At 40.7% G+C, this 25,896-nt stretch overlaps 1 protein-coding gene across 2 annotated transcripts in view; it reads left to right on the forward strand.

The window, feature by feature from the left end:
- sytl5 (synaptotagmin-like 5) overlaps positions 1-25,896 on the forward strand; it is a 182,020-nt gene that overhangs the window by 119,312 nt on the left and 36,812 nt on the right. For both annotated transcript variants that reach the window (XM_059968237.1, XM_059968236.1), the window contains 4 exons: positions 15,343-15,558; positions 19,465-19,577; positions 22,023-22,143; positions 24,431-24,559. In XM_059968237.1, coding sequence (XP_059824220.1) covers positions 15,343-15,558; positions 19,465-19,577; positions 22,023-22,143; positions 24,431-24,559 — 579 coding nt within the window. The remainder of the gene's footprint in view (positions 1-15,342; positions 15,559-19,464; positions 19,578-22,022; positions 22,144-24,430; positions 24,560-25,896) is intronic.

Below are 25,896 nucleotides of genomic sequence, written 5' to 3' on the forward strand. Positions count from 1 at the left end.
TGGGATTCAGGATGTTGGAACATTGTAACAGAACTTTAGAGAACACAGTTTAATTGCAAAGAAGATTGAAGGCACTGGAGCTATTTTTAGCATCAACTCTTAAATTTTCTTGTTATCAATTCCATAATTAACTAACATTTTCAGATTATGCATGACTCAAAGGCTTTCTCAAACTAATAGCCATTCTAGATGGATTCAAGCAGAGATAATATAGCAGGGTACACAAGTATTGGAGAAAATCGCTGTTGGCTTATGAGGTTAATTTGAATATGACTGTTAATTGCACCTTGGACAGAAAAAAAATCTTAATAGTAAATTTTACACTTTCAAGACTGATTTATGCAAATTAGAAAATCTCATGCCTGCTATTAACAATATCCCAAGAGTAGACAAGGCTGGTCATCTCAGGTTAATGTTAACCTATTTCTAATTGAAACTGAGTAAGTTTGTTTTCTTATTTCAACCTGCACAAATGTAACTTGGCATGAGCTTATTTCAGTTTCCTGACTTGATTGAGAAATGTCATACTTAGTTTGCCTTTTAAATTCTGCTGTGACACAGTGAATGATTCTACAGGAAAGGAATGCAGCCAAAGGCCCAAAATATAAATGGAATCCCACCAACTCCATGGCATCCGTTAGTCTTACGAGACCATGGATCTGCACCTGGAAAGTCTTGGAGTGTCCTTTCCACGGTGCAGGCCTGGGCACAGTTGTATGGAAGACCAGCAGTTGCCCATCCAACAAGTCTCCCCTCTCCACGCCACCGACGTTGTCCAAGGGAAGGGTAAGGGCCGATACAGCTTGGCACCGGGGTCGTCGCAGGAGTTGCCAGAGCCTTTCCCATGAGTGGGTGTGGCTGCAAGGCAGCGGAGGTTCGAAATCAGAGTTGTCCCTCTCTTAGATGGACTGCCTTCCCAGGCTGAAGAGCTCCATCTACCCAATTCCACCAACTACCACCAGGTGAAATGACACAGGATAATTAAGGTGCTGAATTATCAAGTATTCCATTCGGCCCTCAAGTAGATAAGCTGATAATAGTGCAATTGGGCAAGTGCTGAAACACTTCGTGTAAGCATAGAACCATCCTGGTTAATTTTGGTCTGGTGGATGCCTGTTGAAAATGGAGACAGTGTATCCTCTTGTGATCCTATGCACTGGAGCCTCCAAACTTGGTGAACAATAATCAATTTTACATACAACACCAAGCTATGGAATGTCTGTATTTCAGATCATTTTGAAAGGGCACATTAGTTTGGAACTCCCATGAAATATCTTACTCCCTTACAATGACTTTTCTCAGTGATTGCTGGGTAATTTCTAGGGGCTATCAGATTCTAATAACCTTCTATTTTGCGCACAAGCCTGATGTCTATCTATATAACATGAGGGATCGTTGTTAAAGTAGCCAAGTTTTCATCAGCATCTCCCAAGCTGCACATTCAACTGCACAAGCTGTAAAGGATAAAATGGTACATTGATGTTTTCTGTTTCACTTCTCACTAAGGGAATAGCATTTTTAGGAGTTAGTGCTTATTAATTTGCCTTTTGTTCAGGGCATTGAATATAAAATTTGGCAAGTCATTGTTGCAGCTGCATAAAACGTTGGCTGGGCCAAATATGTTTAATTCTGGTTACCACCTCAGAGGAAGAATGTGGAGGCTTTGTTCAGGATACAAGATGTTGCCCAGATTGCAGAATATAAGCGGAGATTGGACAAGCTTGGGATTGTTTTCTCTGGAATGTCAGAGGCTCAGGGGGAGGCATGATAGAAGTGTATAAAGTTATGAGACGTTGGATAGTCTGTCTTTTTCCCAGGGTGGAAAGGTCAAATGCTAAAGAACATAGGTTTTGGGTAAGGTGAGGCATGATGGTAGTGTAGTGGTTAGTGCGATACTGTTATGGCTCAGGGCATTCTGCAGCTTGGAGTTCAATTCCAGCGCTGTTTTGTATGGAGCTTCCGTATGTTCTCCCTGTGGAATGTGTGTTTTCCCTTAATGCTCTGGTTTCCTCCTACAGTCCGAAAAAGTATCGTGTAGGTTAACTTGTCGTTGTAAATTGTCCCGTGATTGGATTAGGTTGAATGGGATTGTGGGAATGCTGGGGCGGCATGGCTTGAAGGGCCAGGAGGGCCTATTCTGTGTTTATCCCTAAGTAGATATATTTGGCAACAACAGCCTCTCATTCATGGTCAGCAAGACTAAGGAATTGATTATGGATTTCGGGTATTTATCCCTAAGTAGATATATTTGGCAACAACAGCCTCTCATTCATGGTCAGCAAGACTAAGGAATTGATTATGGATTTCGGGTATTTATCCCTAAGTAGATATATTTGGCAACAACAGCCTCTCATTCATGGTCCGCAAGACTAAGGAATTGATTATGGATTTCGGGTATTTATCCCTAAGTAGATATATTTGGCAACAACAGCCTCTCATTCATGGTCCGCAAGACTAAGGAATTGATTATGGATTTCGGGAAGAGGCAGTCAGGAGAACCCACACCAGGCCTCATTGAGGGGTTACACTGGTGCATCACCACCTAATACGGAGGCTCCAGTGCAGAGGATCGCAAGATGCTGCAGGAGGCCATGTCCATCTTGGACACAACCCTCCCACCATCAAAAACATCCATGTGAACCGGTACCTTAGGAGGGCAGCATCCATGATCAAAGACCTTCACCATCTGGGACATGTCCACTTCTCATTACTGCAAATGGGAAGGAGACACAGGAACCTAAAGAAACAATTTTTCCTTCGGCCGTCAGATTTCTGAATGGTTCATCAACACACTGGCTATCCTTCATTTGCAATAATTTATTTATGTATGTATGGATCTTTATGTATGTAACTTGTAGTAATTTTTATGTCTTACATTGCACTGCTGCTGCAACACAACAAATTTCACGACATGCTGTATGTTACTGACAATAAATCTGATGCTGATTCAATTCCTTCCTGAAGCTTTTTTATTTACAGTTTCACTTATGCTTGGTTCAATGTAAAAATGGAAGACAAATATTTAACAAACTTGTCAACTTCATATTGCCAATTTCAATCTTGATAATGACTACTTAATGGGTCAACATTCCTCCTCCTGTTCTTCCTCTTAAACATTTAAAAACCACCATCAACTTTTATGTGCATGTTAAAAATTACCTTTATGCAACATTCCATTTTCAAGCTTATTTTCATTGTATCCTTGTGTAACTTCCTGACTTTTATAATCTCAATCCCTTGCGGTCTTACAACTTTCCTGTTTTGTGTGTTACCCCATTTTTAACATTAATTGTTTATCATGGTACCTATTCACTTTTTGGTATATACCAGTCTTGTATCAAATACTTTCCAACTCTGGTGCTCTGGTATCTTTGGCTCAGGAAAAAGCATTAGGCTTTACTGACAAATTATACAACTCACTGGAGCAGGATGCCTACGTTATTAAAGCCCTTCTGCTAACCTTAGCAACATTAGTTGCTTGCTGTGAGGCATATCGACAATGGGAAAAATAGCAATATGATGTCACTCCGACAGTGCTACCTCATTTGGCCACATTCCACTCCGTGAAAGAACTTTTTTGTTATGAAATTGAAATGGCCTAAGACTGAAATGAAAGGTGCTGCACCCTCCAGCAAGTTTTTAAACAACTTCCCAATTTATAATTAAGTTAATAGCCAATATGCACATTTTAAAAGAGAATTGTTCTTACTGTCATAATATTGCAAAACCAAAATCATAGTAATAAATACTGACAGGCAATGCAAAAGAAAATAATTACAAGAATTCTTTTTGCAACTGAAGATCCAAATTCCAAAATAGACAATAGACAGCAGGTGCAGGAGTAGGCCATTCGGCCCTTCTAGCCAGCACAGCCATTCACTTTGATCATGGCTGATCATACACAATCAGTGCCCCGTTCCTGCCCACTCCCCATATCCCTTGACCCCGCTATCTATAAGAGCTCTATCTAACTCTCTTGAATGCATCCAGAGACTTGGCCTCCACTGCCTTCTGGGGCAGAGCATTCCACATATCCACCACTCTCTGGGTGAAAAAGGCCGATGGTTTACTCCTTATTCTTAAACTGTGCCCTCTAGTTCTGGACCCACTCATCAGTGGGAACATGCTTCCTGCCTCCAGCGTGTCCAATCCCTTAATAATCTTATATGTTTCAATCATATCCCCACTCATCCTTCTAAATTCCAGTGTATACAAGCCCAGTTGCTCCAATCTTTCAACATATGACAGTCCCGCCATTCCAGGAATTAACCTTGTGAACCTACGCTGCACTCCCTCAATAGCAAGAATGTCCTTCCTCAAATTTGGAGACCAAAACTGCACACAATACTCCAGGTGGGGTCTCACCAAGGCCCTGTACAGCTGCAGGAGGACCTCTTTACTCCTATACTCAATTCCTCTTGTTATAAAAGCCAGCATGCCATTAGCTTTCTTCACTGCCTGCTGTACCTGCATGCTTGCTTTCATTGACTGATGTACAAGAACACCTAGATCTCGTTGTACTTCCCCTTTTCCTAACTTGACTCCATTTGGATATGTTACGAAACCCCACAACTGGGTCAATTACCAGCAAAGATAGAGAGGTCTGTTGAAGTCTGATGGTACTATTTTTAACAGTATTTATTGATAAAGGGGCACAAAAATAAGGTTAATGCAAACATACAGATAATACACGTCATCAATACTAAATCTAAAAGCGCGGGTACAATAATAATCAATAAGAAATAGCTCTATCGTTGTCTAGGGGATAATGTATTGTCCGATGGAAATATAAAAGTCACTGTTAGTTCGTTCAAGCTGCAGCGTTCTTTGGGTTTAAGAGAGAGACGGTTTAACTTGCCCAGGTCTTTTATGGTGCCAGTCCTTTGAGTCGTGGGGAGTTGGTTTCCCCGTTGTTAGCTAAAAGCCGTTTTCTGTGGTACAAGCCACCAGTTCCAGGCAAACGGAACCGAACGCACGTGGCCTCCTTCCAATGGCTTCCGCTATTACGGGATCGCTAGCGTTTCTTCTGGTGCGTCTGAGGGGCTGTTCCTCTTTTATCCTGACTCACAGGGTCGGAGATGTCAATCTGGTTGGGGGTGATGCAGTCCCTCCCTCAACCAGCTCACTTTGCCTGAGGGCTTCCACGTAGCACAGTATTGCAATCCACAAGTTCGTCTTCAAGAGACAATGGCCATGTCCCATAGCTTTATATCGCCGGGGAACGAGACATTCCACACATCTCTCGCTCACTTCCTGGGTCTCCTGACCCAAATCAATAGTGATCTTGCGATTCTCACAAAGGAGGGGGCTGCAGGCATAACAGATAGTAATCTGCCTTCCTGTTCTTGCCACCAAAGTGGATAACCTCACATTTATCCACACTAAACTGCATCTGCCATACATTTGCCCACTCACCCAACCTGTCCAAGTCACCCTGCATTCTCATAACATCCTCCTGACATTTCACACTGCCACCCAGCTTTGTGTCATCAGCAAATTTTCTAATGTTACTTTTAATCCCTTCATCTAAATCATTAATGTATATTGTAAACAGCTGCGGTCCCAGCACTGAACCTTGCGGTACCCCACTGGTCACAGCCTGCCATTCCAAAAGGGACCCGTTAATCACTACTCTTTGTTTCCTGTCAGCCAGCCAATTTTCAGTCCATGTCAGTACTCTGCCCCCAATACCATGTGCCCTAATTTTGCCCACTAATCTCCTATGTGGGACTTTATCAAAAGCTTTCTGGAAGTCCAGGTACACTATATCCACTGGCTCTCCCTTGTCCATTTTCATAGTTACATCCTCAAAAAACTCCAGAAGATTAGTCAAGCATGATTTTCCCTTCATAATTCCATGCTGACCCGGACTGATCCTTCTACTGCTATCCAAATGTGTTGTAATTTCCTCTTTTATAATCGACTCCAGCATCTTTCCCACCACTGACGTCAGGCTAACCGGTCTATAATTCCCTGTTTTTTCTCTCCCTCCTTTCTTGAAAAATGGGACAACATTAGCCACCCTCCAATCAGCAGGAACTGTTTCTGAATCTACAGAACATTGGAAAATGATTACCAATCCGTCCATGATTTCTAGAGCCACCTCTTTAAGTACTCTGGGATGCAGACCATCAGGTCCCAGGGACTTATCAGCCTTCTGACTCAACAGTCCATCCAACACCATTTCTTGCCTAATATAAATTTCCTTCAGTTCATCCTTTACCCTCGTTTCTTTGGCCACTATTACATCTGGGAGATTGTTTGTGTCTTCCCTAGTGAAGACAGATCCAAAGTACCTGTTCAACTCATCTGTCATTTCGTTGTTCCCCATAATAAACTCACCCGTTTCTGTCTTCAATGGCCCAATTTTGGTCTTAACTATTTTTTTGCTATTCACATACCTAAAGAAGCTTTTACTATCCTCTTTTATATTCTTGTATACTCTTTTATGTTCTTTTATTTACCTTCGTACCTCATTTTTTCTTGGCGTATTGCCTTTTTTGTTACCTTCTGTTGCTCTTTAAAAGCTTCCCAGTCCTCTGGTTTCCCACTCATCTATGCTATTTTATGCTTCCCTTTTATTTTTATTCTGCCCTTTACTTCCCTCATCAGCCACGGCTGCCCCTTACTCCCCTTAGGATCTTTATTGAATGTATTGATGTTTTCACACAGAAGAGCCTGAAGATAATTATCTGGTTACAATCAGATACTATTGCACAGCAACATGATTGATTGCATTTATCAACTTGTATACACAGAACTAACTATTACATTGCATGTTGTGGTACAAAGCTTTAAAGGAAACTGGCATTTGCCATTGATGCCCTTTATGGTGATTACTTTTCCAGTAACATTTAGTCAGACAGAACTGGGCAGCTTATTGGACCCTGTTGTAAAAATATGAAGAATCAGTGAAAATCAGTCACAGCTGATCCTTTATTTTCCTCCTTCTCAACCCCAGTTCCTGACCTTCTCCCTGCAGCCATTGATGCCATGTCCAATCAAGAACCTATCAATTTCTGCCTTAAATACATCCAACAACCTGGCCTCCACAGCAGCATGTGGCAACAAATTCCACAAATTTGCCACCCTTTGGCTAAAGAAATTGCTCCACATTTCTGTTTTGAAGGGGTGGCCCGCTACCCTGATGCTGTGCCCTCTTATCCTAGAATCTCCCACTGTGGGGAAACATCCTTTCCACATCTACTCTGTCTAGGCCTTTCAGTATTCGAAAGCTTTCAATGAGATCTATAAGACCAAGGAGCAGAAGTCAGCCATTCGGCCCATTGAGTCTGCTCCGCCATTTTATCATGAGCTGATCCATTTTCCCATTTAGTCGCACTCCCCTGCCTTTTCACCATAATCTTTGATGCCCCCTCATCCTTCTGAATTCCAGCAAGTACAGACCCAGAGCCATTAAACGTTCCTCATATGATAACCCTTTCATTCCTGGAATCATCCTTGTGAACCTCCTCTGGACCCTCTCCAATACCAGCACATCTTTTCTCAGATGAGGGGCCCAAAACTGTTCACGATACTCAAGGTGAGGCCTCACCAGTGCCTTATAAAGCTTCAGCATCACATTTTTGCTCTTATATTCTAGACATCTTGCAATGAATGCTAACATTGCATTTGCCTTCCTCACTACCGACTCAACCTGCAAGTTAACCTTTAGAGTGTTCTGCACAAAGGTTCCGAAGTTCATTTGCATCCCAGATTTTTGGATTTTCTCCCCATTTATAAAATATTCCTCACATTTATTTCTACTACCAAAGTGCATGACCATGCATTTTCCAACATTGTATTTCATTTGCCACTTTCTTGCCCATTCTCCTAATCTGTCTAAGTCCTTCTGCATCCTACCTGTTTCCTCAACACTACCTGCCCCTCCACCAATCTTCATATCAACTGCAAACTTGGAAACAAAGCCATCTATTCAATCATCTAAATCATTTATATACAGCATAAAAAGAAGTGGTCCCAACACCGACCCCTGCAGAACTCCACTAGTCACTGGCAGCCAACCAGAAAAGGATCCTTTTATTCCCACTTGCAGCCTCCTACCAATCTACCAATTGCTCTAGCCATGTTAGTAACTTTCCTGTAATACCATTGGCTCTTAACTTGCTAAGCATCCTCATGTGGCACCTTGTCAAAGGTCTTCTGAAAGTCCAAATATACAACATCAACTGCATCCCCTTTATCTGTCCAACTTGTAATCTCCTCAAAGAATTCCAACAGGTTCGTCAGGCAGGATTTTCCCTGAAGGAAACCCTGCTGACTTTGTCCTATCTTGTCCTGTGTCACCAAGTACTCCAATACCTCATCCTTAACAATTGACTCTAACATCTTGCCAACCACTGAGGTCGGGCTAACTGATCTATAATTTCCTTTCTGCTGCCTTCCTCCTTTCTTAAAGAGTAGAGTGACATTTGCAATTCTCCAGTCCTCCGGCACCATGCCAGAGTCCAATGATTTTTGAAAGATCATTTCTGATGCCATCGCAACCTCTAACGCTGCTTCATTCAGAACTCTAGAGTGCAGTTCCTCTGGTCCGGGTGACTTGTGTACCTTTAGGTCTTTCAGCTCTTTGAGCACCTTATCTCTTGTAATAGTAACTGCCCCCACTCCTCTTCCTTCACACACATCAGGCATACTGCTAGTGTCTTCCACAGTAAAGAATGATGCAAAATACTCATTTAGTTCATCGGCCATCTCCTTGTCCCCCATTATTTCTCCTGCCTCGTTTTCTAGCTGTCCTATATCCACACTCACTTCTCTTTTATTTTTAACATACTTGGAAAAACATTTACGATCCACTTTGATATTATTTGCTAGCTTGCTTTCATATTTCATCTTTTCCCTTCTAACAAATTTTTTAGTTGCTCCCTGTAGGTTTTTTTAAAAAAATTCCCAATCCTCTATCTTCCCACTAATTTTTACTTTGTTGTATGGCCCTTTCTTTTGCTTTTACAATAGCTTTGACTTCCCTTGTCAGCCATGGTGGTACTGTTTCAAACTTTTAAAAAAAATCCAAAAATCATTCCTGCTTCAGAAAGACAAAACTAGTTTGTAGGAGGAAATCAATCACAAAATAGTATAATTCTATCATTTACTAAAACACTTCATTTATGCTGCATCCCTTGATTCATTTTGGATCTGACTGTTAAACAATTTAGGAATGTAATTTAACCCACAAAGGGAGTGAATTACTGTTGTTAACAGTAATGTACCATTATAAAACATTGTTACTTCCTCTTTTTTGCTATTTTTCAATATTGCAGCATCAGGTTATGTTGGTTAAAACAATAAGAGTTTATACCCCTTCCAGAGTTTTTGATTTTTGGTATAATACCTAATCTTTCGTTTCAATTGATACAGGTATTAGAAAAGAAACTAGTGTTTCAACTCATTGTCCTCATCACACAGGAATACACACTCTTCCCAAATAGAATGTAACTGTTACTCAACTGAAACATAATGAGATGGACTGATAAGTTGGTTAAAGTCATTCATAAACGGCAGTCCAAGTGTAAAGTAATATCAATTAAATAGCATTAACACCCCATGGATGGTAATCCAGGGATTACGGATCTCACCACATGCTGATTTCCATTAGGATAACAATATCAGCAAGATGATCGGCTGACTGAAAAAGTTGTGTAGAAAAGAGGGATTTGGCACCCTCTGAGCCAGAATGGGACAAGGGTCCTATAAACCAGAATCAGATTTATTGTTATTATTAGCATATGGTATGTTGGTGTTTTGTGGCAGCAGTACAATGCAATACATACAAAAATTATCATAAATTGTAGTAAGAAGTAAGTGATGTAGTGTTAACGGTCTGTTCAGAAATCTAATGGCAGAGGTGAAGAAGCTGTTTCAGAAACATTCAGGCTCCTTGTTGGTAACAATGAGGAGAGGGCATGTTGTGCATGCTGGATGCCGCCTTTCTGAGGGATTGCCTCTTGAAGATGTGCACGAAGCTGGGAAGTCTAGTGGAGCTGGCTGAGCTTACAGCTTACTGCAGCTTTTTCCAATCCTGTGCAGTGACCCCTCCATACCAGAATGTGATGCAACCAGTTAAAATGCTCTTATTGGTACACGTGTAGAAATTTGCAAGAGTCTTTGGTAACATATCAAATCTCAAACTCCTAATGAAATAGAGCCACTGTTGTGCTTTCTTTGTAATTGCATCAAGATATTGGGCCCAGGATAGATGATCAGAGATGTTGACACCCATGAACTTGAAACTGCTCACCCTTTCCATTACTGATGTGTGTTCCTTGCACTTCCGTTCCTAAAGTCTGCAATCAATTCTTTGGTCTAACTGATGTTGAGTGCAAGTTGGTTGTTGTGACACTATTCAGCTAGCTGATCTATCTCGTTCCTGTATGCCTCCTCGTCACCATCTGAAATTCTGCCAGCAATAGTTTTGCTATTGGCAAATATATAGATGGTGTTTGAGCTGTGCCTAGCCACATAATTCTGGGGGTAGAAAGAGTAGAGTAGTGGGCCAAGCATGCATCCTTCAGGTGCACCAGTATTGATTGTCCATGAGGAGGAGATGTTATTTCCGATCCTCACTGACTGTGTTCTCTTCGTGAGGATCCTGTTGCTGAGGAAGGGTCAGTAGCCCAGGATCTGGTGTTTGTAGAACTGAGGGGTGATTATGTTGAATACTGGGCTGTAATCAGTAAACAACAGCTTGAGTTGGGTATTGCTATTGTCCAGATGATCCAAGGCTGAGTGGAGAGCCAATGAGATTGCATCCGCTGTAAACCTATAGTGGTGATGGGCAAAACAGGATTGTTTAGAAACTCAGAGCTATTGGAGGAGTCATGAAGGTGGAATCTGATTTTTTTAAAATCTGAGTGTGAAATGAAATAGGAAATGAGAGTGTAGGATCATACCAGAGTAAAAGCAGGGAAAATACAATCAGGAAAAGAAAACGTGTTTAAGTACAAAAGCACTCCACGGAGTATTCAAATGGGTTATAGCAGCCTTGAGCAGCCTTGATTAAAGTCAGATCAGCTGGGTATTCAAGTGCAATTTCAGCAGTACATTGTACCCTGATGAAGTCAATAACTGTGCTTGTGATGGAAGGATTGGGAAAGGAGTAGAAAGGGAATTATTTACTCAGATGATCTTCCTACCCATTATGGTATTCCAAAGCTTGGGTCTCATTCAGGCAAGTTCACCTATCTTTGTATCTTCCACAAACTTGGCTACAAACCCATCAATTCTGTCATCCAAATCATTATATACAATATGAAAGGATGTGGTCCCAATACTAATCTCTGTGACACACCACCCAACTACCAACCAGAACACCCCCCTTCATTCCCACTCTTTGCCTCCTGTCAATCAGCCAGTCTTCTATCCATACTAGTATCTCATTACTAATAACCATATAACAATTACAGCACGGAAACAGGCCATCTTGGCCCTCCTAGTCCGTGCCGAATGCTTACTCTCACCTAGTCCCACTGACCTGCACAGCCCATAACCCTCCATTCCTTTCCTGTCCATATAGCTATCCAATTTTACTTTAAATGACAATACCAAACCTGCCTCTACCACTTCTACTGGAAGCTCGTTCCACACAGCTACCACTCTCTGAGTAAAGAAATTCCCCCACATGTTACCCTTATACTTTTGCCCCCTAATTCTCAGCTCATGTCCTCTTGTTTGAATCTCCCCTACTCTCAATGGAAAAAGCCTATCCACGTCAATGATTCCAGAATCTCTTCAGCCATCTCTTTCAGAACCCTGTGGTGTTCTCCATCTCATCTAGGCATCTTATCTCCTTCACACCCCGCATACTTTCTTCTTGGTAATTGTGATAATACTCACTTCCTCTCTTGACATACTCAAATTTGTGGTATACTGCAAGTGTCTGCCACAGTGAAGACTGATGCCAAATACTTACAAAGTTCAACTGTTATTTCTTTGTTCCCCATGCCTACCTCTCCAGTGTCATTTTCCAACATTTGGATATCCACTCTCCCCTCTCTTTCACACTTTATATATCCAATAAAACTTCTTGTATCCTCCTTTATACTGTTGGCTAACTTGTCTTCATGTTTGATCTTTTCTCTCCTTATGACTTTTTTAGTTGCCTTCTATTGATTTTTAAAAGCTTTTCAGTCCTTACCTTCCCACTAATTTTTGCTATATTATATGCCCTTTCTTTTCTTATTATGCTGTCTTTCACTTCCTTTAACAGTCAGCGTTGCCTTATCCTCCCTTTAGAATATTTCTTCATCGTTGGGATGTACCTATTCTGCACCTTCCAAAATGGCTGCACAAACTCAAGCCAATGCTGTTCTGCTATCATCCCTACAAGTGTTCCCATCCAATTAGCTTTGAGTAGCTCTTCTCTCATGCCTCTGTAATTCCCTTTACTCCACTGTAATACCAATCTTCTTCCTCTCAAACTGCAGGGTGAATTCTATGAAATTATGATCACTGCCTTCTAAGAGTTCCTTTAACTTAATCTCCTTCATCCAACCTGGTTCATTACACAACACCCAGTCCAGAATTTTTTCCCCTAGTGGGCTCAACCACAAGTTTTTTTTATATAAAAAGCCAGCCCATCAGCATTCTACAAATTCCCTCTCATGGGATCCAGCACCAACTTGATTTTCCCAATCCACCTACACATTGAAATCCCTTATGACTATAATAACATTGACAGTTTTGCACGTCTTTCCTCCCCCTGTAATTTCTATCCCACCATCTGGCTACTGTTCAGAGGTATGTACTTATCTCCCATCAGGGTCTTTTTACCTTTGCAGTTTCTTAACTCCACCCACAAGAACTCTACATCTTCCAGTCCTATGTCACTTCTTTCTAAGGACTTGATGTAATTTTTTTTACCAATAGAGCCACTCCACCCTCTCTGCCTACCTGCCTGTCCTTTCAATACAATGTGTAGCCTTGGATATTAAGTTCCCAACTGTGATCTTCTTTCAGCCATGACTTAGCGATGTCCAACATCATACCTACCAATCTCTAACTCTGCTACAAGATCATCTACCTCATTCTATATACTGTGTGCATTCAGATATAATGCCTTCAGTCCTGTATTCACCACCCTTTTCAATTTTACCTCCATGTTATACTTAAAGTCATCCCACTGACCACAATTTTGCTCTATCATCTGCCTGTCCTTTCTCACAATCTCACAACACACATCATCTACTTATATACCGGCTGCCCTCTGCTCATCCCGGTCACTCCAGTTCCCATCCCCCTGCCAAATTAGTTTAAATCCTCCCCAACAACTCCAGCAGACCTGCCAGCAAGAATGTTGGTCCCCCTCAGGTTCAGGTGTAACCCATTCTTTTTGTATAGGACATACCTTTCACAAGAGATCCCAATGATCCAGAAATCAAAACCTCTGACCCCCTGCACCAGATCCTCAGCCACTCACTCAACTGTACTTTCATCCTATCCCTGCCATTACCAGCATATAGCTCTGGAAGTAATCCAGAGATTACTAATTCAGAGGTCCTATCCTTCAGCCTCTTCCTTAAACTCACTATGCAAGTCCTATGTCACTGGTACCAATGCACACCACCACCTCTGGCTGTTTATCCCCCCTCCCCCCCCGGAATATACTGCAACTGCTCTGAATCGTCCTTGACCCTAGCACCTGGGAGGTAACACACCATCCTGGTGTCGTTTCCATTTGTCACATGATCTCCTGTCTATCCTCCCAACTATCAAATTTCCTATCACTATTGCCCTACCTGACTTTACCCCTCTCTGCTGAGTCTCTGAGCTGGCTACCTGATATGTCAACCCCCTCCCCTGGCAGTATCCAAAGGAGTGTATTGTTGCTGAGGGTGATGGTCACAGGGGAACCCTGGACTGACGGCTTACTCCTCCGGGTGCTCATGCATCTACGATCTGAAGCTGCACTCTGGGTGTGACCACCTCGGTAAGCATCTCATCTGTGAGGTTTCCAGCCACCTGGATGGTTCTGAGTACATCCAGCGCCATCTCCATTTCCTTTACTTTATCCAGTAGCCATCATCATCACCATCAAGGAGGTTGTGAGGGACCTTGTAATCCCGCATCTCACAGGAGGTACATTCCACTGACTTAACTACAGTCTTGCCTACCCTCATTGTAGCTTTGCTTCTAACTTCTAAGCAAAAGTTCTACAATTATCTAAATGAGTCTAAAAGACTAAGCACCTTTAGCCTATACCTGTTCTCAACCAAGGCTGCTGAGCCAAACTTTTATCACTGGCCAACTCACTTCTTTTTACTGGTTCAGTTAAGACTCTCTGCTGTTTTCAATTGTCTCCCACCCGACAAGATCTTGCTCTCTCACTCACAACTTCAAGCATTGACAGATGATGCCAACTTTTGCTTCTACTCAAGTATTTTTGATGGAACAGATAATTGGAAGCAGAATGTTTGCAATATATGTTGACTTAACAGTTAACATTAAGATTTCTTTACTTGCATTTTACCACCCCCCCCCCCCACTTCTCCTGTTTTTTTTTTCTATTCTTAACTCTAGCTGTCCTCTCACCTTTTCTCCACACCTGGCCATCACCTCCCTATGGTTCCCCATGTCCTTGCCTACTTCCATGATCTATTGTCCTCTCCTATCAGCCTCCTTCTTCAGCCTTGTATCTCTCCCACCAATGCTCCCCCAGATTCTTGCTTCATAACCCCCTTTCCCCCAGCCACCTACCTTTCCTCCACTCAGTTTCACCTAGTGCCTGCCAGTTTATGCTGCTCTCCCACCGCCCCCCACCTTCGTATTCTGGCTTCTGCCTCCTCCTTTCCAGTCCTGATAAACAGCCATCCCAAAATGCCAGTTGTTTATTTTACTCAGTAGATGCTGTTCGAATTGCTGAGTTCCTCCAGCATTTTGTGTTGTCCAATATTTACAGCATCTGCAGAATCCCTTGTGTTTCAGCCTATTTTAGATCTCTAGTCTCATCTTTTAACATTTATGAAACTGAAAGGTACTGTCTTTCTTGTATAGTGATGAACTAGAAACTGATTCTTGAAACTACTAAAATCTTTTGCTGTCTGCTTGATTTCTATTGAAAGTATAATACTGTAGATACTGTCAATTTGAATATTGGCAATGTTCCTTGGGCTGGCATCCAAGGAGATTCTCTTCCCCCAAATACAGTTTTACAGCTCACATTAAATAATACCAATCAGAAAAGTTAGTCTAGTGGTAAGATCAGATATTTTCCAGTGCATGCCGTTTTTAATTTTCTATGTCAACAAAAGCTGCATTTATAAATTGATGGTTGAGTTTTACCAATTTGTCAGTTACTAACAGCAGACTCTTGATTTATTACAGGAAATTAAAGAATGAGCTCATCAAAATCCGTGGTGCTGGGGTGAATCGAAGAAGGCAGCAAGTTAATGAAAGAGTCTGTAAACGATGCCAGAAGACACTTGGCCTGATCTTCTTTAGAGGGGACTTGTGTCAGGTGTGCAATGATCGTGTGTGTGCGGAATGCCGTGTTATCATCAAAGACGGGAGCTGGAAATGCACAGCTTGTGCTAAAATTGCGTATGTATTTAATTTGTATGCAAGTATTAACCAGAAGGCTAACCCTAAACTTCAGTTGGGCTCCTTTGAGACTCAGGCACATTCACAGCTACAGCTAGTTATTGTCACAAACGCTGCTGTCATCCCTGGTTACCAGTTGTCAATGTCCACATTATGGAAATTTAATATGTCGTCACTTCTATCTGATTTTGGAAGAAAATGAATTCTTCTATGTACATGTTTAATTATTAACAAGAACTGCCAAAGTTTCTGACAGATGCTCTTTTTTAAAAAAAAGCATTCTTGCCATGACATATTATTTGGGTGCTGTCATTGTGAAATACTTTGTGACAATTTTTTGTATATGGTAAGGGAGAAACATCATGAAAATCATGTCTGTTTCAGCTTTGTGCCACCGTGTGTCTTTCATAATTGCACAGTTGTTCACATCATCATAACATAGATTTCTAAAGTAAAACTGATAACAAATGGTGATGTCCATTAAAACAGACTATTAAGAGATGCCTGGTATAATATCCACAGTCAATTGTGATACCTAGCTATTATTACAACAAAAATCTTAATGTTCCACTTTAAATGAAGCCAACTTAAATAATGGTGCCTTGGGCTTCCAGTGGTATGTATGCAGACCATTAGATTCCTTTCAATTCAGGAGTTATTAAAATTAATGTGAATATATTTAAATGCACTTAAGCATTTATCTTTATTGCTTTGAATAACGATAATTTGTAAAGAAGTAGAAGTAATTTAATTTCCATGGACTGATTTCTTTACAGATATGAGGCAAAAAGACATGATTATAGTTTGGTATAATTCTTACTGCCATTGCCGAGTTTGCAGTCTCACTCTGACCACATGGTTTTGCCTTGTGTGGTCAGATATCCTGCCGGATTGCTAAGACACGTGGGGTGGTAGGTTAATGGCCAATGTAAATTGCCCCTACTTCATGCCTTGGGTGTAGAATCTGGCGGAGCTGATGGAAATGTGGGGAGAATAAAGTGGGACTAGTGTAAATGGGTGGTTGCTAGTAAGTGCAGGGCCTGGTTCCATGAACAATGTGAACCCCACAATGGTTCTAAGATAATACATTGCAGTTTTTCTGTAAAAATACATATAGCATATTTCTTTTCGCCACCATGCCATACATGTGTGCCTTGCTAAAGTAAAAGCAAAACTAAAATATGTTATTCCTGGTTCCATGTTTTTGTTTTCAATTAGTTCACAGTAGCATAGTGGTTAGCACAATGCTCTACAGTGAGTTCAGTTCCCGCCACTGTTGCTAAGGAGTTTGTAAGTTTATCCCCGTGACCATGTGGGTTTCCTCCAGCTGCTCGAGTTTCCTCCCACAGTCCAAAGACGTACCAGTTGTTAGGTTATTTGGTCATTGTAAATTGTCCCGTGATTAGGCTGGTGGTAATTTGTGAGTTTCTGGGTGGCGCGGCTCAAAGGTTTAAAAGCACCTACTCCAAGCTGTATTTCAATAAAATAAATTACTTAATGTCTTGGAGTTGCACACAGTTCATGCTAGTGTTTATGCTCAACTTGAGCTGCCTCCCATCCTTCCTCTTCCAGTTATCAGCATAAGATTTTACTCTGTGTGTTTATCTGGCTTCTGCTTAAATTAAGGAACCTTTCCTCTGAAACATGCCTGTATTCTGGATTAAAACCCTTTTGTTTCCAAGTGCCCTGAAATCTTCAGCTCAAGCATAGAGCCACAGTGGCTAATGCCCATCCTTCTCAACCACATTGCTTGGAAAAATTGACATCAAAGGAATGAAATTATGGGGGCCTACAAAGGCCGGGTGTTTCTTCTTGCTGTATAACATCCCAGACCCTGCATGTGAACATTACCCTCATTAAATTCATACAAAAATATTACATTATTTTAAAAATCTGAGCCGTGGTAAGGGAATGGACAATCCCTAAATGTGCGTTTATGTGTGTATGTATGTATATATATATATCTTTTAAAACTACAGGTTTTAGAAATTTAAATTCTGACAAAGGTAATAGACCCACAACATTAACTACTTCTTTCTACCGGTGCTGCCAGATTTGGTTAAGATTTATTTCCAGCTCTTTGCCCTACTGACACTAATCTAAATTTGTTGCAGTGTTGTATTACTGTTACTGAGAGAGAGAGAGAGAGAGGGGTTGGGCAGGTGAATAAATAAATGCAACAACTGATTAAAAAGTATTTATGCTTCTAAGTGGGTGGTTTTGTATTCTGGGAAAGACATTCGATAAATAAACAAGCTTAACACCCGGGGACCTGATATACATCAAAATGTATATCTTTCACCTTGATATATACTGGGCATAATGGTGATATATAAGTGTGTGACATTGTTGTAGCTTGGGGAATTTCAGAATTCAATTCCAGTGCCATTCTGTAAATAATTTCTTAGGAAGGCATGGGGTCCATTGTCCTTCCACAATCCAAAGACGTACTGGGACAGTTAATTGGTCATTGTAAAATCGTCCTGTTACTAGGTTAGGGTGAATCAGAGTTGTGGGGTTGCAGGGTAACGTGGCTGAAAGGGCTGCAAGAGCCTACTCCATGTTGTATCGATAAACACTCACAGCAAAAAGAACGAGGTGTGGAGTTGAGGGGAAAAATACATTTAAAGAAATAGAAGAAGTCTGTAAGAAAATGTTCAGCTACTGAGATGGAGGAAAATGTAGGGATTAGTTGTGGAATTTTCACCTCTAAATCAGATGGTTAATAGTCTTAGCACCAATTAGGAGTGAGTGCTTCCTCCACAATAAAGGAGTGGTATATTTACCAAATTATCAAAAGATGCAATTACACAGCAAAATAAAGAATTTATTGACCATCAAAGTAGGTAAAATATTTAGAAACTCATTGTGCAGGCAGCCATATCAACCTCGGTCTGTTTCATTAGGTAACACAGCCTGAGTCGTATCCACTGCTCCCCAGTGCTGAATGAAACGGATTCCCTTCCCTGTAACAACGTTAGATTTTCCTCCTTTGTTCTGTTGGCAACACACCATCAGTTCAATTTCGCATCACATCCAGCTAAATGTGTAGAACAACCTAACAGATATAACATAGGGAAGTATAAGATGTAAGGGTGTAGAATAAATGTAGTGTCTGGCACTTTATTTAAAATCAACTTTACATTCAAGTATCCTAGAACATGATAACATCTTAACCATATGATGTCAGCTGGCAAAAAGTTTTGCATGAAGAAGGAATTCAAAGTGTACAATCGCTTCAGACTGTTGTGGCATTAAAGTGTACTTATAGTATTTTGGGTTTTCAAGTTCATTGTATAAGATTCATGCTAAAGCAATATTTGCCCATGCCACAAAAGGATACAGATAGCAAGTGAATAGGAAGTGGTTATGCATGATTAACAAGTGCTAATGCATTACCATCCAAATGGATTTGTGCAATACAGCATCTTTAATAGTGGAGACCTACCCAAAACAAATATTGTACAAGCAGTTGGAGAGTACATAATAATAATAATAATAATAATGTACTCTCCAATTGCTTGTACAATATTATTAATTCTATGGACTATTGATGGTAGAAGTGCCTTTCATTAACATTCCAACCTGCAAGACGTATAACTTTGTGTGTCTTTGAACACAATATTAATGAGTTTATTTTTTTATCTCTAAAATAATGCCATTAAAACAAAAACCGAATTAAAATTCTAGTTGAATGTCGTTAAGTTTCTATTGAAATTTGTTTGTAATGTCTCCAATTATTTTTCATATGGTATGATTCTCAGGAATATCTGATAAATGAAAAATTATTTAGCAGTCTTTATAATGAATACTCAGAGACCAACATATTCAAATGTAAAAGCAGAATTTTATTTTCTTACTTTGTGGGCATAAAAACTGCATGAACGTTGATCTTCCTCATTACAGGCAGTTGAGGGAGGTCACTGGTGAATGGTTTTTCGAAGAGAGGGCAAAACGTTTTCAGAATGTTTCTGTGCTGGGAAGTGAAATCATCAAGCAATCCATCAAAAGATCCACAGGTGGGACATACAGATAATTTCTTTGGTATTTATATAAAATGAATATCTTCCCTTTCTTAGATCATTGAAAGATGTTCCGTTCCTTTGAGTTCACACGTCAAATAGTAACTCAGTGCCAGTTATCAATTTGAGTCTAAGAGCAGTAGAATTTTCTAATGATGAGGTTATTGCTAAAGCTATTGGAATGAGCACAAATGGGGAGCTATGTGACCCCAATACAGTGGAAGTGCTGACCTTGCTCAGCTCTATTGAAGGCTGGTAAGTCAAAGGGCCATTCAGCTGTTCTGTAAATTTGGTGGTGAAACAGGATTTTAGACAAAGTATAGAGAAGTACAGTCAAACCAGGTTTTCCCACCAGTGCTGCTTAGTCAAATTCTTGCAGAAGCTAGTGGGTGGAAAGCACTGTTCCTGCTAAGCTGGCCACACGGTAACTGAAATGCTCCCGCGCGCTTAGCCTTTGTTGCCGCTCAGCTAAAATATTCTTTTATTTCGTATTTTATTCAAGTGCTACACAGTTTACAGGCCACGTAAAGCCTGCCTGCTCAGAGCAATGGTTGGTCTGATTAAAAAAAATTAGAGGCAAGTCTGGTGGAAAGTGGGGGTCCCAGATGAAAGGCATGAGCAGAAGTCCAGGAAATAAATGGGATGCATCTGAGGGCTGCTCTAGCCACACAGCAGTAAAGGGGAAGCCGCAGTTAATAATAAAGAAAGGTACCAAGGTGACATCTGCTGTTGAAGCAAATACAGCAGAGTCAGAGGAAATATGGTCAATAGCTGTGTGAGCCTCTGGGCTTGGCATGCTCATTTGTTGCTAGCCCTATTCCCCAAGACAAGTCTTTTCATTAAATAGTGAGAATCACTCATTTATTGGTACATGTTGAGTTCCAAAATTAAGCTAAGCATGTCTGTCAATGTTCTTCAAATGCTTGATTCATTGTCTAACTTTAACCTTTCTAGATACCTGCAGTTTAATAATACCTCCGAACGTTATCCAAGTCAATCCTGTTCCTTACCCACACTGCCTGCTCGCCAGCAGTTTCCTCCAGTCATCAGGACACAACAGTCAAGCCTGACTTTGGAGCTGTCCTGAAATATAGGAGGGTATTATGGCTTACAAGTCTTTTATTTTCCCAGGCTGGGTTTTGAGTACATATGTTTGGAAGAAAAAAAACATGGCTAAACATTAGACTGGAGTGGATGAGATTTACATCATTCCGCCAAGAAGATAATTAAAAATACTGGATACTCCTAGCAAGTTAAGTAACATCTATTGAAAGGAAAACAGAGTTAATGACAGGTCTCAGGACTAACAGATTAACTCTGTTTCTCCCTCTGCAGATGCTGCCTAACCTGAGTGCTTCCAGCATTAAGTATTTTTTAATTTCACATTTTCAGCATCTGGCATTTATTTTCAGTGGCCACTTTATTAGGTACACAGAGCACCTCGTTAATGCAAATATCTAATCAGCCAATCATGTGGCAGCAACTCAATGTATAAAAGCATGCAGACATGGTCAAGAGGTTCAGTTGTTGATCAGACCAGGCACCAGAAGGGGGACAAAATGACTTTGACAAGGGAATGATTGCTGAGGCCAGAGAGTGGTTTTAGTATCTCAGAAACCACAGATATCCTGTGAATTTCTCTCACAAGTCTATAGAGTTTACAGAAAAGGGTGGGGAAAAAATCCAGTGGGCAGCAGTTCTGTGAGTGAACGGTCAGAGGAGAATGGCCAGACTGGTCCAAGCTGGCAGGAAGATGACACTAACTCAAGTAACCACACATTACAGCAGAGGTGTGCAGGGAAGCATCTCTGAATGCACAACTTGTCGAACTTTGAAGTGGATGAGCCAGGGCAGCTGAAAACCACCATGGGTTTCTCTCCAGGACGGAATAAAGTGGCCACTGAGTGTGTGTCAAGAGAATAGTGTTCAATGATGTTCAACTGTTACTAATTATGAAGAGGTTTTGATGTGCAGAATTAAGAAACACACCACATAGCAAACATTCTTTAATCTTCTGTGTGACACTGGAATCTTACAGCTTTATGGGAATCTTTGTGTAGTTGTCAGGCACATTGAAGTTGGATGCACTTTAGCAGCTCCCTAATAAAACAATAGAACTATACACTAATGGTTATAAAAACTCAGATGAGATGTACAGTGGAATATACGATCAACCATATATTCTGGAACCCTGAACTGGAGTATAGCAACTGGAGTATATGAACTGGAGTATATTCTGGAACCCTGAATTGGAGTATATCAACAGAAACTTTTTATTTGCGTTCTTGTGTGTATGAAAAATATTTTAAAACTCCAGTTTCCAAGTAATGATCAAAATAAATGACTTACTTATTGTTAAATATTTGTGACATTCTCTGAAAACTACATATAGATTATTTTCAGTGCAATAGAAATGCAGTCCTCTCTTTTTGGTCTTACTAGAAACGAAGTCTGAGCAATCAAAGGGAAAAGCACGGCAGAAAAACACGGAGGAAATGTTAAAGTCGTCCACAGTACCCAGAAATGAGAAGAAAGCAGTTCCAGATGCATTTAAAAAGTTGAAGTATGTAATAGAGTAACTATATGGAGTTACTCTAATGTAATATACATTTTCTGCTTTAATTCACCTTCAGAGAGGGAGGTATATTATTAAATTAACTAGATTTATTATTGGGTGAGAGTTGTGCACATTGGCTGAACTGCTTGTGCTACTGAGCAGAAAAAACAGTTTTTTAAAATGTATTATTTATCCTTTATGATCTGACTCATGGTAACTGCAGTTCGTTGCATGCTTTCCAGAAGCTCGCCTAAATGACTGCTCTTCACGTATGGTTTTAGCAAGCCATTTACTGGTTCTAATGCAAAAGGAAATTTTCAGTCCAAGTCAATGAACAAACTCCAGAGGCAGCAAACCAAATATATTCTCTGGCCATACATTTGCAAACAGGTTATCCAGAATCTTCACTTTTCTCCAGCATTTTGTGTGTGTTGTGTCCCAGCATCTGCAGGTTCTTTTGTGTCTAAAATAATTTCACACAAGATTGAGTCTGGCAACCTGCTAACCCCAGTGTACTTTTCTTTCTAGATAGCCATTAGGTACACTTGCAGAAAAATAATCTTCAAGTTGCTTATTAAATTGAATCAGTAATTGCCCCTCCCCCAAGAAAAAGTTTTTGTTTTAATAAGACCTTATTTCTTTATCGTATCTCAACATTGTGCTGTTGCAATTGAACATGAAACTATTGTACATAGTTATGGATTTTTAGTTTGCATTTGGTCTGAGTTGTTTGTGTGCTATAAATTCTGTATACTACAATATTGCAAGAATAGGACTTGATGTCAACTATTTAGTTGTGAATTTAGGAACATTTTATTGTTTGTCCACACTCACTGAAAGGTGAATTGCATCTGGTGGCCCGGTAGCATGGTGGCTAAAACAACACTTTACAGTACAGGAGACCCACCTTCAATTCTATGTGACCATGTAGATTTCCTGTGGCTGCTCTGGTTTCCTGCCACAGTCCAACGATGTACTGGTTGCTAGGTTAATCGGTCATTGTAAATTGTCCTGTGGTTAGGCTAGGATTAAATCGGGGTTAAACATAAGAAGTCTGAAGATGCTGGAAATTCAAAGCAACACCTGCAAAATGGTAGAGGAACTCAGCAGGTCAGACAACATCTATGGAAATAAAAAAACTGTCAATGTTTCAGGCCAAGACCCTTCATCAGGACTGAAATAGAAGGTGGAAGACGCCAGAATAAAAGGGTGGGAGGAGAGGGTGAGGTTATTTAGAACGTGACAGCTGAAGCCAAATGGGTGGGAAAGATAAAGGGCTGGAGAAAAAGCAATCTGATAGGAGAGGAGAGTGGACAATAGGAGAAAGGGAAGGAAGAGTGGAACAGGGGGGAGGTGATAAGCAGATGAGAAGAGGTAAAGGCCAAAGTGAGGAAGGGAGGAGGGGGAGGGGGGAAAATACCTTACCAGAAGAGGAAATCAATATTCATGCCATCAGGTTGGAGGCTACCCAGATGGAACATCAGGTGTTGCTTCTCCACCCTGAGGGCAGCCTCATCTTGGCACAAGAGGCCACATGTCGGAATGAGAATAGGAATTAGAATTAAAATGTCTTGCCACCAGAAAGCTACACATTTGGCGGATGGAGTGGAAGTACTCGACAAAGTGCTCCCCCAATTTATGATGGGTCTCACCAATGTAGAGGAGGCCACATGGCGAGCAGTGGCACAATAGACAACCCCTGCAGATCCAGAGGTGAAGCGTTGCCTCACCTGGAAAGGACCGTTTGGGACCTGGATGGAGATGGGAGAGGTGAATGGGCACGTGTAACACTTAAGCTGCTTGCAGGGATAAGTGTCAGGAGGGAGATTAGTGAGGAGATAAACGGACAAGGGAATTGCGGAGGGAGCAACCCCTGTGGAAAGTGGAGAGGGGGTCAGAGGTAAAGATGTGTTTAGTGGTACGATCCCTTTGGAGATGGTGGAAGCGGCAGAGAATGGTGTGTTGAACATGGGAGCTCATGGTGTGGTAGGTAAGGACAAGAGGAACTCTATCACTGTTAAGACAGTGGGAAGATGGAGTGAGCACAGTTGTTTGCCTGGAGCTACACCAGCTATTCGCAGTGAAGGCTTGCTTTGATATTGGGATTATTCCAGATCTGACTACTGCACTTCCTGATAAAAGGAGCGGTATTCAATCCCTCCAAATGCAAAGGACTTTGAAAAATGCATTAAAGAAATTAACTCAAAACACATGACCCATACCCCAATCCTCTGTTATAATTATGGACAATGAAATTGTGCTGCTTTCTCAATGACAGTTTCATTTTTGACAGAAAACGGGCCAAATCTAACCTGAAGGCACTGAGTGATCAGGGGCTAGATACAGAGGATGGAAGAAGCAATGGCTATACAGGCTCAGATTTTGAAATGGAAAGCATATATTCTTCAGCTCACTCTGGCAGGTAATGAATTAACATTTTTTAAAAGCGACCTTGGTGTCCTCTGGGATATTGCAGGCTGTTGTTTGTCTTACCTGGTTGACTTTGGCTGATAATGGTCTGGAGATCATATTCTGCTGCCATATCTTAGTTTGCCTCAGAAACTGACATTTACAGAGGTCCCTAAAAAGTACAGAGACAACTGGCATTTTATAATGTAAAATGGATTGCAAAAATGTATTCTGTTGTACAGAATAACTGCTTTATTTTTCCCCAGTTATGTATAACATCAAAGATCTGACTGACTGGAGCAGAATTCCCCTGCTGATGATGCAAATGCTCATGTACAGCATGATCATAAAATGGAAAATAAATGACAACCTTGAGAAGATTAAATTTTCTCTTTGGTGGTTCAGTGAGCTTTGCCTTCTGTGAATACTTCATCCCTGCCATCGTGTGCTCTGACCCTCCTTCCACTTTCTTATTCTGGCTTTCTGACCCTTCCTTTCCAGTCCTGGTGAAGGGTCTTGGTCTGAAACATTGACTGTTTATTCCTCTACATGGATACTGTCTGATTTGCTGAGTTCCTCCAGCATCTTGTATGTGTTGTTCTAACAAGTATCCCTTCTGGATTTTCACTTGAAGATGAAGGGCATATGTTTCTTCCATTAATTAAATGTTTTACAATATACACCAAAGAATTAAACTTCAATCTGAACACAACACTGTTCAGACCAGGAATGGTCTGATGAACAGTCTCGGCCCGAAACGTTGGCTACTCTTTTCTCACGGATCCTGCCTGACCTGCTGAGTTCTTCCAGCGTTGTGTTCGTCTTCTTTGATCCACAGCATCCGTAGTTGTATTTTTGTGTTTTAAACTTCAATCTGACATTTTTTAAATTTAAAAATAATTAATTTTAAAAATGTTATTAAATATCAGTATTTTAAAATGGGCATTTCATTATTAACAATATTTTTACACCAGGAACCAATTTGACAACAATAACTGATAATTTGTAGAAGTACAAAATACATTCTTCAGTTAGTTATTCAAAAGAATTTAACCTTAACTCAAAATTATCTTGGATTGTCTTCCTTAATTGACAGTTGCTAACCAGTGTAGGAGAAAGACTGTTTTGCTACTGACAGCTGCTTTTTTTTTGTTAGCTGCTTGTATGCCTCAAAACTTTTGTATGGCAGACTAGAACATGTCAGCTTATTTGTCCACCTACAGATAATTTTCCAATAGGAATAACTAGCAAGTGACAACAGACTGTTCCAATCTTTAGTCTACTGTGTGTAGGACCAAACAGTTCCATCAGTGCTATTGTGATGTGTGTGATTCTCTCGGCTTTGAAATC

This window comes from Hypanus sabinus, chromosome 4 (genome assembly GCF_030144855.1).
Source record: "Hypanus sabinus isolate sHypSab1 chromosome 4, sHypSab1.hap1, whole genome shotgun sequence".
Lineage (NCBI taxonomy): Eukaryota > Metazoa > Chordata > Chondrichthyes > Myliobatiformes > Dasyatidae > Hypanus > Hypanus sabinus.